Source organism: Euwallacea fornicatus, chromosome 2 (genome assembly GCF_040115645.1).
Source record: "Euwallacea fornicatus isolate EFF26 chromosome 2, ASM4011564v1, whole genome shotgun sequence".
Classification (NCBI taxonomy): Eukaryota; Metazoa; Arthropoda; class Insecta; order Coleoptera; family Curculionidae; genus Euwallacea; species Euwallacea fornicatus.
Window position 1 is genome coordinate 7,569,998 of NC_089542.1, and position 14,586 is coordinate 7,584,583.

The following is a 14,586-nucleotide window of genomic DNA, read 5'->3' on the forward strand; positions in this document are numbered from 1 at the left end:
AAATAGTTTAAAGACCTTTAGTTAAGCAATAAATACGTACATATATTATACCTAACCAATGCTGATGCGTCTCGAAATTCCATTTCTTCAGTAGGTATAATACCTATTTTTTATTTTTTGACGATTACAAAAGAAATTAACAATATTCACAGGAAACAGTAATACGAAGTCTAACGCAAAATATAATACATAATGACTTTTGAAAAAAATTTACATGCCTCTACAATAAAAAAATCAGCTCTGCTTTAAAGCGCTCTTAACTTTCTCAGTCATGTTTTTGCGGTCGAAATTACCATTGACTAAGGCCATTAAAGTAGCTTGGTTTCCAATTAGAGTATTAAAGTTGCTGTTGGAGCCGCCCTGTAGATTTTCCTTGTTATCTCTTACAAATCTGCCAACCATATGAAAAGTGGTAGTAACCAAGTCAGACAGTTCCTGGACAGGTACTTTCTCCACTGGTTTGCTCGTTTTGGGCTTCCGTATCCTGGTGAAGTATTTCTTTTTCGACTTTTTGGGTTTGACACAAGTTTCCACTCGCGACTTCTTTTTAACCTAAAAAATGGAAGCTCATCTTCGTTAATTTTTTCGCTTAATTTTTTAATTTTAATTTAATTTCGTCGCTTAATCAACAAAATTTATTCGCTACCTGTTTATTCTGTATCTCTCTGATGGTATAATCAAATGGTTCGATTTTGTTAGTTAGAGGATTGTACTCAGGTCTCTCAAATACATTAATGGGCCACCCTTTAGGTGGCTTTTTCTCTGTCACACCCTCTCCACCTTCGTTCTTTTGTTTGCCCGTCTTGTCTAAACACTCCACAAAATTTTCCTCTTCCAACACGTCTAAAACAGCAAAATCCTCCTCCAGCAAGTGTTCCTTTTTCAAAAAACTGTTCCCAACTTCACTTCTTGCTTTCCTCACTGGATTACGTCGATGTTTCGGCGAAGCATACTTAAACTCGTCAGACTTTGCGTTTTCTCCTTCGATGTCGTTTTTGTCCTTCTCCGAATGCAAGTCCTTTTTGTACTCCTTGACGAAAATTACCTCTTCGTCACCAACCGAAATATTTTCGTTTTTTTCAACTTGGAGCGTCTGATGTTCATGAAGTATCAAGCTGTCACCCAAAGTCGGCTGGTTGTTTAGCGCGGTGAGATTACAGGGAAATGTGCTGCTTGGTTGAAAATTGCTGCTTATCCCGTTGAGGGGGTAGAGAGGTGGCAGATGGAAGGCTAAATTCAAGGCTTGAGCTATTGAGATTTGGTGGTAGTAATTGGGATCGACCACTACAGGGGGATTATCAATTAGAGGATCGAGTCTAAACTGCCAACTTGGGAGTGAATTCGCTGCTGGATGATAAAGCACTTGGTTATCGTACGGGACCAAGACTTCTGGATGGGCCCAAAGGCCTGGAACAGTAGGCTTGGACATGCTTGAATGGGGGAAGTATCACTCAGTGGGACCCTGGAAGGAAATTAAACAACTATAATTAGTAATCAATAATACAACGCTTAACACATGTAGAAAATTCAGATCTGACGCGATAGTGGGTATAGTTAAACCATCTGGTGAAGATTACTAACTAATATGCGTTCATTGGGGAAATCAAGGCGTACAGAGAGAAGTAAAATATCTCAGCAATTACTTCGTTTCGATTAAAGTGAGTAACCAATTTCCGATAAATTTCATAATTCACGAGAGTTTAATAACGAAATTTTTATTTAACACAAAATCAATGATTTTTACTTTAATAGAGAGTTTTATAAGATACATATCTTTAACATGTAGAGAACTGTAATATACAAAAACAACTCTGTTGCAATTATTTTTAAGAAAGCCACCAAGTGAAATCACTGTTGACGACCCCAACAAAGGATTAGATTTTAAAAAGTTCACTTTTTGTAGTACAAACTCTTATAACTATCGAGCAATTACGTTCCTTAATACATAGATTTTTTTCCGATAATAACCGTAAACGAAATAAACGTGGTCAATATTGCAAGGTGTGGATCTCGGAAAGAGTTAGAGATACCTCCCAACTCAGTTAATTGACAGCAAAGTTTTGATCCAAACTGAAAAAAATTCTATTACTTGTGGAAATAGCAAAAACAAAGCTAAACATATACAGGGTGTCTCTAAAAGGTCTGTACAAAATTCTACCACAGATTTCTGAGGTCAAAACATGACGACTTAACCCAATTTACCTTAGTCCAAAAGTGGACGGTTTTCGAAATACAGGGCGTCAAAGTGAAAACAAAAAAAAGCAAAAAATTCATTTCTTGGTTGGTAATGCTATCAGCTAAGAAATCAGAATCCGTTTACATTTTCGATGCACAATGTAGAGGGCGTTGTCAGCGCTCGATGAACCCTCTTTAAAAGGGCATAACTTTTTCATCACCCGGTATAAAATTTATTTATGACTAAACTTGTGTTTTCCTACATTTTTTAAGGAAAAAAGGTCTCTTGTTAAAAATCTCTACGAGGCTTCCTTCTTGAGATATTTGAAGCTTAAAGTTCGCTGCACGTCTTGAACAATAATTTTAATGTACTACATATCTATTCTTACAGTTTGATCGAAAAAAATCAAAACTTAGTCCCTTTACCTTAGTCTACTTTTGGACTAAGGTAAATTGGGTTAAATCGTCATGTTTTGACCTCAGAAATCTGTGATAGAATTTTGTACAGACCTTTTAGAAACACCCTGTATATTAACCCATTAGCGCCCAGTGATCTATATATAGATCGCAGAAAATAAACAACCTTTATGACATAAATTTGTTTATGAAAACAATTTTTATTGGGACATTAGGTTAGCTTATGCAGGTGGTTAAGTATGCAGCGAGAACTGCATTCGTACGATGGTCTTCAGTTAACATTTTGTGACAAATGTAATGTTACCTTGTGTCCTCTTTGCTTTCCTAATTGGCACAATAAGTAGACCTGTACTTACAGTTTATTTAGTTTTTGTATTTTTTTATTAATTAGTTTTTGTAAAAAATAAAATTTATGAATTTAACGCCTAAATAATTTAACCAAAAATAAAATTAAAAAGTATACGGCACATCCCAATGATCTATATACAGGGTGTTTCTAAATTATGGTGCCAAATTGATATAGAAGGTAGATTACATCATTTTATGCCAGAAATTCTATATAAATGTGTGTCCAAAAATGCTTAATAAAAAAGATACAGGGCGTTTTATGATAGTTTGGAAAAACATATTTTTATTATTTTTTTCCAAAGGGCTTTTGTGATTTTATTGAAAGTTGGTACACAAGATGTGGCCGACGGGTGCAACAACTATTGATGAGTACATTATTTTTAGTTGCTATGGTAACCAAATAACATTAGTGGCCTAGAAATTTTTTCCATAAATTTTTTTTGTGTGTGGACAAAATGCATATTTGATCAGATTTTCTTAGAGTTTGTTTAAAAATACACAAAAAAGGTACTCTGGTTTAAAACCGATAACGTACTCAGTTTTCGAGAAAAATGATTAAGTATGAGACACTGCAAACTGCTCATTTTATTTATTATTTTCTGTTGGCAAAGGCAGTGGTTTAAATTTAAAAAATTATTAATAAAGAAACTAATAACAACAAAACATACTTAACAAGTATCAATTTACAAATTGTTCGAAATGTTTTCCACCACTACGAATACAAGCTCTGACTCTTTTGAGGAAGTTAAATTGTACTTTCTCTATACTTCTCTCGTTTTGTTTTATATCCGCAAATACATCCTCAATTCTTTGCCTTAAAAAGTTTTCATTCGGGATTTTAAAATTAAAAAGACAATAAAATTTTGGGCCCTGTTGAATTACCTCAAAATTTAAATGGTGGTCATTATTTAAACTTCTTGACGCACCAACTTCCAGAAGTATTGGAACATATCGATTTGCAAACACGACGAAAAATGTGGCTTATGCATGATGGTGCTCCTGCCCACTACTCCAGAAATGTCAGGACACATTTAAATAATACTTTTCCTACTAAGTGGATTGGTCGTGGATATGATGCTCCGCAAAAATGGCCACCAAGAAGCCCCGATCTAAATCCTTTAGATTTTTTTCTATGGGGTAATGTAAAGGAGAAAGTGTATAGTAGGCCAATCCCGAATGAAAACTTTTTAAGGCAAAGAATTGAGGATGTATTTGCGGATATAAAACAAAACGAGAGAAGTATAGAGAAAGTACAATTTAACTTCCTCAAAAGAGTCAGAGCTTGTATTCGTAGTGGTGGAAAACATTTCGAACAATTTGTAAATTGATACTTGTTAAGTATGTTTTGTTGTTATTAGTTTCTTTATTAATAATTTTTTAAATTTAAACCACTGCCTTTGCCAACAGAAAATAATAAATAAAATGAGCAGTTTGCAGTGTCTCATACTTAATCATTTTTCTCGAAAACTGAGTACGTTATCGGTTTTAAACCAGAGTACCTTTTTTGTGTATTTTTAAACAAACTCTAAGAAAATCTGATCAAATATGCATTTTGTCCACACACAAAAAAAATTTATGGAAAAAATTTCTAGGCCACTAATGTTATTTGGTTACCATAGCAACTAAAAATAATGTACTCATCAATAGTTGTTGCACCCGTCGGCCACATCTTGTGTACCAACTTTCAATAAAATCACAAAAGCCCTTTGGAAAAAAATAATAAAAATATGTTTTTCCAAACTATCATAAAACGCCCTGTATCTTTTTTATTAAGCATTTTTGGACACACATTTATATAGAATTTCTGGCATAAAATGATGTAATCTACCTTCTATATCAATTTGGCACCATAATTTAGAAACACCCTGTATAGATCACCTTTTTTTAAAAAAACCGCTGAAAAAGAAGATACATTTCAAGATGAATTTTCAAATATGATGCTGAAAGACTAATTCGTGAAGAAAGCAGGACATTTTTTCACGACAAAATAATTTGGGCGCTAATGGGTTAATATATTTTTGATAAATAGCGAGATAAAGCAAATGAAAAATTGAAAAATCGAAAAAAAAATATTTTTTTCGCTTTTCGAATACCATATCAACTGTCATTTACTAGAGCGGACTTAATAAAAGCTATTTTTAACTTATTCTATTAGCCATTTATAATTAAAATCATGCACGTTGTTTAACTTGGCGATTTGCTACGTTCTATAACTCTATACGAAAATTTGCTTCAATTTCTATTGTACAATTTTGCCCCTATTTTATTGCCTCTCCATTCCTAATAGTTTTCAGGATTTCCGTCCTGAGAGTTAAATTAATGAATGCGTTAATTAAATAATGTATTAATAATAGAGATTAAGATTAATCAGCTAACAAAGTTAAGGTAATTAAAGGATCATTAATATACATGTTAGATAACATTTTTCCATCGAAAAATTAAAAATTATAACATTTCAACTTAAAATTTAAAACTCTGCTTACTGTGAACATTTTCATTTGATTCTGAGATTGAAAACTACTATGCCAAACATTGAGACCTTTCGCATGTGACAGATAACAATATATGCTAGGCATAGTTGTGATTGGTCGGATGCAAGCAGTCATGACCGCAATAACCTTCAAAAACAAATTACAAAATCATACATTAATGGGAACCATTAATGCATAATTTTGCATATATTGATAGGATTTGTTATTGCACTCAATAAACGGAAAAACCATATTAACATTACGAATGTGACACGAAACAATGGAAATGGAAGCGGCTATCGTATAAGCAATAATTTGCTAGTTTTATTTAGCAATAATTCAATTCCTGGATGTTCTATTTAATAAGGTAGATTAGTGGAGTTAGAAAAGGAACATTAATGACATAAGAAAGAAAAGCAGAAAATTAATGAAAATTCTGCTTGGAACAAATTACAAATCGGATAATTTACCAGGTCTGTAAATATGAAACCGGAATTTGCCTCCAAATATCCCTAGTGGTCAATATACAGTAAATCCCAAAAATATTCGGACGCGCTCTTTTTACAGATTTCACGAGTCCTAATTAAACATATTAGTTATTTTTTTATTTTTTTTATGTTAGAAATGTCTCTATCAACCATCTATTTAGGGGTCTGCATAAAAAAATAATGCGAAATCGTAATAGTTTATATTGAAATTTCAAGAAAAAATCTAGAGAACCATTAAACGGATCACAAAAATATTCGGACGACACACACAACAAAATGATTCATAGCAAAAAAAGAATTCTTACGCATTTGCATGCATTTGTTGCTTGCTAAATACAGATATCGCAGAGTAAAATTAGAAACAATATCCATCATGGGTCGGGTACCAAACAAAAGTAATGTTAGTTTTGATAAAAGGCAATTAGTAATATTTCATTACGAAAAAGGTAATTCCTATAAAAAGATTGGGGAAATGCTCCAATTAAGTAAGAGCACAGTTGGAGACATTGTAAAACGTTATAAAAATGAAGTTAGAATACTTCCAAAAAAACTAACAGGTCGACCAAAATTGTTAAATGACAGGGACAACCGCTTCATAATGAGGACCATTAAGAAAAACCCTAAAGTTAGTGCTCCAAATTGAAGACCCTATTGGAAAATCTTTCCAATAAAATAGTACTGAAACCATTCGTCGGTCTATCAGAAGCCATGGATATCACGGAAGGGTGTGCAGAAAAAACCGTGGCTTAGCAGTAAAAATGTAAAAGTACGAATCAATTTTGCTAAAGAATTCATTTCCAAACCAGTCAATTATTGGAATGATGTAATTTTTTGTGATGAAACAAAATTTAATATTTTTGGCTCAGACGGACGTCAAATGGTATGGAGGAAAGCAAATGCAGAACTACAGAGACAACACCTTTGTCCTACAGTAAAACACGGAGGAGGTTCAGTTTTGGTTTGGGAGTGTATATCATCACTAGGAGTTGGTGAATTAGTTTTCATTGATGGTATTATGGACAAAAATGCATATTTAAATATTCTAAGAGCATCTCTTCCTAAGACTCACCTTTGACAACAAATTGACGTGGAAAAAGCACATATTAAAGACTAAAGCGAATTGCATCAACCGGATGAACATAATCAAAGTTCTAGCAAATCAACACTGGGGTTCAAACGAAACGATGCTGCTTCGAATTTATAGAGCCCTTATCCGTTCCAAATTGGACTACGGCAGTATAGTATACGCATCCGCTAGCGAAACAAACTTAAAGTCCTTAAATACAATACAAAATACTGCAATGAGACTGGCCTTAGGTGCTTTCAAATCCAGTCCAACCGATTCACTGGCTTTCGAGGCACATGAGATGCCTCTTAAATTGAGAAGAGAACTACTGTTACTGAATTACTTCACTCGAAAGATGGCAGACCAAAGAAGTCCTGTTGCTCAATTGTTCAACGGTCTGCAGGGCCTGGAAACTACATCGAAATCTCCTTCTCCCATTTCTCACGTCCTAGCAAGATTGCTAAAGGATATCGACTTCTATCCAAACTTCAATCACTATGTGACATCCACACCTCCATGGAGTAGGATACCGTCGGACTTATCCCTTCATCAATACAGCAAACGAGACTCGCCAGCTATCCTTCTCATCCGTTCTTTCCAACAAATCATTGACTCATTTGCACCGGACAGTATACTCTACACGGATGCTTCTAAGTCTAAGGAGGGCGTGGGATGAGCAGTCACGAGCGCGCGAGACCTGGTGGCAAGCTCTAGTCTTCCGGAAATGTGTGGCATCTATACTGGTGAATTGTTCGCAATCTATAGAGCAATGAAAGTTATGAATGGTGACAACAAAACATTTGCTATCTGTTCGGACTCACTAGGCGCATTACAAGCAATCAAGGACCCTTACAGCTCTAATCCACTAATTCAAAACATCCAAGACGACATCCACACCTTATCCACCAACCACTGCAAGATCCACTTGGTATGGATCCCATCACACATCGGAATAGCAGGTAACGAATTAGCGGACTCGAGTGCGGGAAATGCGGCCCGCTCACGGGTCATAGAGCAACATTTTTACCTACCGAAGGATGTAAGCAAACATTTCACAGTATCTACTGAGGGTAAGTGGCAAAACCTCTGGAACCTATCCAACACGAAACTGTCACGAATTGAACCATCTCTGCCCCCTTTTAAACAACTCCAACTAAATAGAAAGTGCACTGTGGCCATAAGAAGACTGAGGATAGGACATACAAGACTAACTCATGGTCATCTAATGGAAAGGACACCCCCACCAAAATGTGACAGGTGCAATGTCTTGCTGACAGTCGACCATATAGTCACAAAGTGTCCAGTGTATAGTGCCAATAGGACCACTTTTCAGATTAAAGATGAACTGCACAAGAACTTGCACTCCACAGTGGATCAGAGAGCAACCTTAGAATTCCTGAAGTCAATCGATCTTTTTGACTCCATCTAAAATGTAGTTTTTATGCCTGCTCGAAATGTACATGTACTAAAACGTTCTGTAAACCGTATGTTGTCAAATGTATGTTGAGTGCCAATAACCTAAGTAGTTGAGGCACTATAATCTTAATAAAAAAAAAAATAAATAAAAAAAAAAATATATTCTAAGAGAAAATTTACGGAAAAGTGCAGAAAACATGGGCATATTAAATTCGTTCAAGCTTTACCAAGACAATGATCCAAAACATACCGCTCATATTGTTCGTGAATAGCTGTTCCATAATTGTCCTAAAGTCCTTAAAACCCCTCCCCAATCTCCAGATTTAAACCCGATAGACAATGTACGACATTATTTGGAAAAACAACTTGGAAAACGTGAAATTACATCAAAAACAATATTAAAAACCAGGTTGTGAGAAGAATGGAATAAAATTAATTTAAATTATTTAAGAAAAAATTGCATCTTCTATGCCTAAACGTTTGAAAAGTGTAGTTGAAGCGAAAGGTGGCCATACAAAATATTAAATTAATTAATTAGGTTAATTATATATCTTTAAATCAATTATACAGGGTGTCCCACAAGTGTTTCATTATATTTCAGTGGGTAATAGTACATTGAAAAATAATATGACTCCCTATATAAACCATATTCCAATAATGCTTCATTAAGAAGATACAGGGTGTTAAACTTTACTTAAAAAATCTAACTTTTATTGATATATTCAAAACCGTTTGAGATATGTAAGTGAAATTTGGCATGTTTTGAGAGTTAATGTAGACGCATTTATTTATGCAAAAGGGCTATTTTTCGTTTCTCCAGTGGCGTGCGTACGGACACCTCTCAGCACATTTTTAAAGAAAAACATGGTGCGCCACTGCTTTTTATCAAAATAAAAATTATTTTTAGAAGTTTAATTTCATTTAGAAGAAAAATGCTCACTTGACTCTTTTTCGTCCGACGTATCGTTTGCCAGTAAAAAATTGAATACCGTCTATATGCACGATATTCTCTAAATGGTTTTAATAATATTAAGTTTGTTTTAAATATTATTTATTTGCTATGACATTATAGAAATTGTTCAAATTGGTGGCCATTTTGTTCAATACATAATTGAGCTCGCCTGTTCATTGATACTCTGATACGTTGAAATATTCCAGGTGTGTTTTGAATTTGTGTGCAGGCGACCGACGCTCTTGCTAGCAACTCCTCTTCACTGTCAATAGGTCTTTCATATACTAAACTTTTTACATGACCCCAAAAAAAGAAATCCAGAGGGTTTAGATCAGGGGATCGCGCCGGCCAATTTACTGGTCCGCCTCGGCCAATCCAGTGATTAGAAAAAACCTGATCAAGATGTTGCCGAGCAAGCAGGGAAAAATTCGCAGGTGCTCCATCGTGTTGGAACCACATTCTTTGTCTAACATTCAGTGACACATCCTCCAAAAGTACTGGTGAAATATTTCTTAAAAATTGTTCGTAAATATGGCTAGTTAGACGAGGTGGGGGCAGATAAGGACCAATTATGTTATCACCTAAAATTCCGACCCAAATGTTTATGGAAAATTACCGTTGATTATTGCGAAAAGCAATAGCACGAGGGTTGTCCATTTTCCATATATCACTATTATGGCTATTAAAAAGGCCTTCTCGCGTAAAGCATGCCTCGTCCGAAAAGAGAACTTGTCCACCAAAATTCTGTTGCCATAAATGCTTCTGTAACCACCATCGGCAAAAACGTCGTCGATATGGGTAGTCCTCTGGGCTTAAAGTTTGTACTTTTTGAAGATGGTATGAAAAAAGTTGTTCTTTGCGTAGAATACGCCAAATTGTGGATCGTGCAGTATTCGTATTATGTGCAATAGCCCGGATACTGGTGGAAGGATTTACCTCCACTTGTAGAAGAGCAGCTTCTTCAAGCTCAACAGTCCTCGCTGAAAATGGGTGGCCTGAACGTCTGCGATGTTGTAGCTTGCCTGTTTGATTGAACTTGCGGATATGCATACTATTTGTGCATGTAGACGGTATTCAATTTTTTACTGGCAAACGATGCGTCGGACGAAAAAGAGTCAAGTGAGCGTTTCTCTTCTAAATGAAATTAAACTTCTAAAAATAATTTTTATTTTGATAAAAAGCAGTGGCGCACCATGTTTTTCTTTAAAAATGTGCTGAGAGGTGTCCGTACGCACGCCACTGGAGAAACGAAAAATAGCCCTTTTGCATAAATAAATGCGTCTACATTAACTCTCAAAACATGCCAAATTTCACTTACATATCTCAAACGGTTTTGAATATATCAATAAAAGTTAGATTTTTTAAGTAAAGTTTAACACCCTGTATCTTCTTAATGAAGCATTATTGGAATATGGTTTATATAGGGAGTCATATTATTTTTCAATGTACTATTACCCACTGAAATATAATGAAACACTTGTGGGACACCCTGTATATTATATAATGTTAGTTATTACCGTCCGAATATTTTTGTGACCCGTTTAATGGTTCTCTAGATTATTTCTTGAAATTTCAATATAAACTATTATGATTTCGCATTCTTTTTTTATGCAGACCCCTAAATAGATGGTTGATAGAGACATTTCTAACATAAAAAAAATTAAAAAATAACTAATATGTTTAATTAGGACTCGTGAAATCTGTAAAAAGAGCGCGTCCAAATAATTTTGGGATTCACTATAGGTGGGTATATCGTGTTATTAGGGTACTATATCTCTTATTTACATCTGAGAATGATTTTCAAATCATAACAATACAGGTTCAATACTGCAGTACAGTTTGCAATAGCTTTGAGTATGTCGAATTTTGTGCCTACAAATTACGATTTGCGGACAGCATTGATTTTCTGTTAACACTTGAAAAAAACGGCTGCAGATTCACATCGCATGCTTGTTGAAGCTTACGGTGAACATCCCCTCGGAAAATCACAGTGCTGTGAATGGTTTAAAAAATTCAAAAGTGGCAATTTTGACGTCAACAACGAAGAGCGTGGAAAACCACCGAAGAAGTTTGAAGACGGCGAGTTGCAAGCTTTGTTAGATGAGGACGATACTCAAACGCAACAACAATCAGCGAACCAATTAAATGTGACACGAGAAGCCATTTCCATTCGTTTGAAAGCTATGGGAAAAATTCAGAAGATAGGAAAATGAGTTCCACATGAACTCAATGAAAGACGGCAAGAAAATCGAAAAACCACTTGCCAATTGTTGCTTACCAGGTATTGCAGAAAGTCATTTCTTCATCGAATTGTGACTGGTGACGAAAAATGGATCTATTTTGAGAATCCCAAACGTAAAAAATCATGGGTAACTCCAGGCGAACCATCAGCATCGTCAGCAAGACCAAATCGATATGGACGGAAAACAATGCTCTGTGTTTGGTGGGATCAAAAAGGGGTAATTTATTATGAACTGCTAAAACCTGGAGAAACAGTTAATACTGAACGTTACCGACAACAAATGATGGACTTGCATCGAGCTTTGCGTGAAAGACGACCAGAATATCAAGAACGGCATCACAAGGTGATATTGCTTCACGATAATGCACCATCACACACTGCAAAACTGGTGAAGGAAACGATTGGGGCGTTTCATTGGGAAGTACTATCGCATGCGGCTTATTCACCCGACTTAACACCATTCGATTATCACTTATTTGCGTCGATGGGACACGCTCTTGCAGAACAGCACTTCACCTCTTACGAAACAGTTCAAAAATGACTCGATGAACTGTTTGCCTCAAAAGAACAGTTCTTTTGGCATGGCATCCACAAATTGCCAGAGAGATGGGAAAAATGTATGTGTAACGATGGGAAATATTTCGAATAAAATATTTTTTATAATTATTGCGCAGCTAAGTTATACTTTTTATTAAAAGATTCTGGTTTCATATTTACAGACCTGGTAAATAATCAAAAAAGTAAAATTTCTGTGTTTGAATTTATATTTGATCAGTATAACAAAATTCTGAGATTTAGCATATACGAATTGAAAAAATAATAATGACGGTAATAATAGGGAGATCCACAAAAATATTTTCTGTTTAAACATTATAAGGTAATTAAAAATAGTCATATAATTAGTTGAAAAAATTAAAGAAAATTAAATAAATCACTCCATAGGAAAAACCGAAAAAAGAAATGAAATTCTCTTCAAGGTACCGAATACTCTCCTAGTAGGGTGACGTCACAAAGGGGTACACTGGACTTTACACGAGAAATTTGACTTTCACCGAAAAACGCCAAAGAGTGGCGATTTTCGCGCAAAATGACGTAACTTTGACATTTTTGACGACTTTAAAAAGCTGCAACTCCCTTATTTGTTGTTCGATTTTGATCAAATTTTCAGGATATATGAAGAAAAATCCTCTCTGCAAGAATATTAAAACCACATTGAAAAATTTCCACCGCACAAGAAGTTTTCAAAACGGAGTTTTTTTTAAACGCTGGAAAGCACTCTAAAAGTTAAATTTTCAAAAGTTGCTCAATTACGCAAATTGAGTTTCGGTTTGAATTTTCATTATACAAAATTTGAACAAAATCAGTCAAAAGTTACGGTTTACAAAATTTTTTTCCGGCTGTACGGACACTTTTTTGAGTGGTTGTAAGTAGAAGCGCTTTGTAAAGTGGTAAAACTTCTTTAAAACAAAAATAATAAACATATTTGTGTGATCAGGTATTTTTATAATAAAAAACATCTATTTTTGAGCAACATGATTTTTTTATATCAATGCTTACACCGAAGCAACAAATGAAAAAAAATCCTTTAGACAAATAAATAAGATCGTTTTCAAAGGAATGATTTGTCAATGAGTTTGTGCTGTTGTATAATAATAAATACCTTAATAGAACATAAAATAGGTAGAAAGAATTATTGTACTCCAGGTTTGCACAAATCGATTTTGTCTTTAGTGAAAAAGTGATGGAGTTATCAAAAGATCATTTAGATTTTTCCAAAACCATGGTCGCAAATGCAACATTTTAATGCCCATAAAACTTTTGAAAATCCTATAAGAGAACAAAGGAAAAGAAAAACAACAGCCCTATTTGATGAAAATTTATTTATTCTATCGAAAAAAGATCCAAAATTAACGTCTATTCAACTGCAAAAAGAGTTGTTCGGTCAAGAAACGCTCACAATTTCAACAAGAATACGAAAGTTTGTTTGAAAAAGTTTCCAGAAGAAAACTCATAACATAAAAAAAATAAAACTGTATGGTTGGAATTTGCAAAACTTCATATTGGATAATCAAGTTCTCAATGGAAACATGTGGTATGGTCGGACGAAATAAAAAGTAACAGATTCGCTTCCCATGGTCGAGTTAATGTGAGAAGACCTCGTTACACAGAATTTAACCCAAAGTACACTACAATGACCATCAACCATGGTGGCGGCAATATTAAACTGTGGGAGTGTATGTCTGGACACGGAGTTGGACCCATTACTAAAATTGATGATATCTTGAACATACACTAATATCGGGATATTCTTAAGAATATTATGCTTCCACATGCAGAAAATACTCTTCCTGCTAGTTTCTGCACGATAATGACCAGACGCATCCAGCAAAAATTGTAAAACGGCGGTTAGTAGAAAATCAATTTGACGTAATAAAGTGGCCTGCTTGCACTCCCGACTTGAACCCAATTGAGAATTTGTAGTGGGATGTAAAACAGGCACTAAAGGATAAAAATTTAACAAATCTTATTCAACTTTACGAAGAAATTTAGCAAATTTAGTATGCCATACCTCGAAAACGATACCAGAAGTTAATTGACTCTACCGCAACGGTGTTATGAACTCATTCAGAATAAAGAACACTCAAATAAATATCATTGTAGTTTCAGGTTATTTTATGGTTAAAATTTCATTTCAATGGAATCGTTCTTATTTATTTGTTCAGAGGATTTTTGTTTATTTGTCATGTCAACTTAAATCCTCATTGGAAATGTTAAGAATGTTGATAAAAATAAATATTATTTAATATAAAACTTATGTGATAGAATTTTTTTTTATTTTCCCGATTTTTTATAAGGTTGGTATATTTCAAAGACTGTTCTTATTTATGAGGCGACCACTCTACCATGTCCAATAGTATCCAATACAGGAAATTTCGACGGGAACATAGGAAGAAACTCAACTAAACCCAGTTAAAGATGAGCAAATGTTCAACGAGTGAGTACAAATTGCC

At 34.6% G+C, this 14,586-nt stretch overlaps 1 protein-coding gene across 2 annotated transcripts in view; it reads right to left on the reverse strand.

The window, feature by feature from the left end:
* Window positions 1-15: 15 nt before the first annotated feature.
* LOC136350228 (uncharacterized) overlaps window positions 16-14,586 on the reverse strand; it is a 31,137-nt gene continuing 16,566 nt past the window's right edge. Inside the window, exons 2-3 of one of the 2 annotated variants that reach the window (XM_066301755.1) lie at window positions 647-1,462; window positions 16-552 (exon numbers count right to left, since the gene is read on the reverse strand). In XM_066301755.1, the coding sequence (XP_066157852.1) occupies window positions 235-552; window positions 647-1,429 (1,101 nt within the window). In that variant the 5' untranslated portion in view covers window positions 1,430-1,462 and the 3' untranslated portion in view covers window positions 16-234. The remainder of the gene's footprint in view (window positions 553-646; window positions 1,463-14,586) is intronic. The other variant, XM_066301754.1, reaches the window with a different exon arrangement.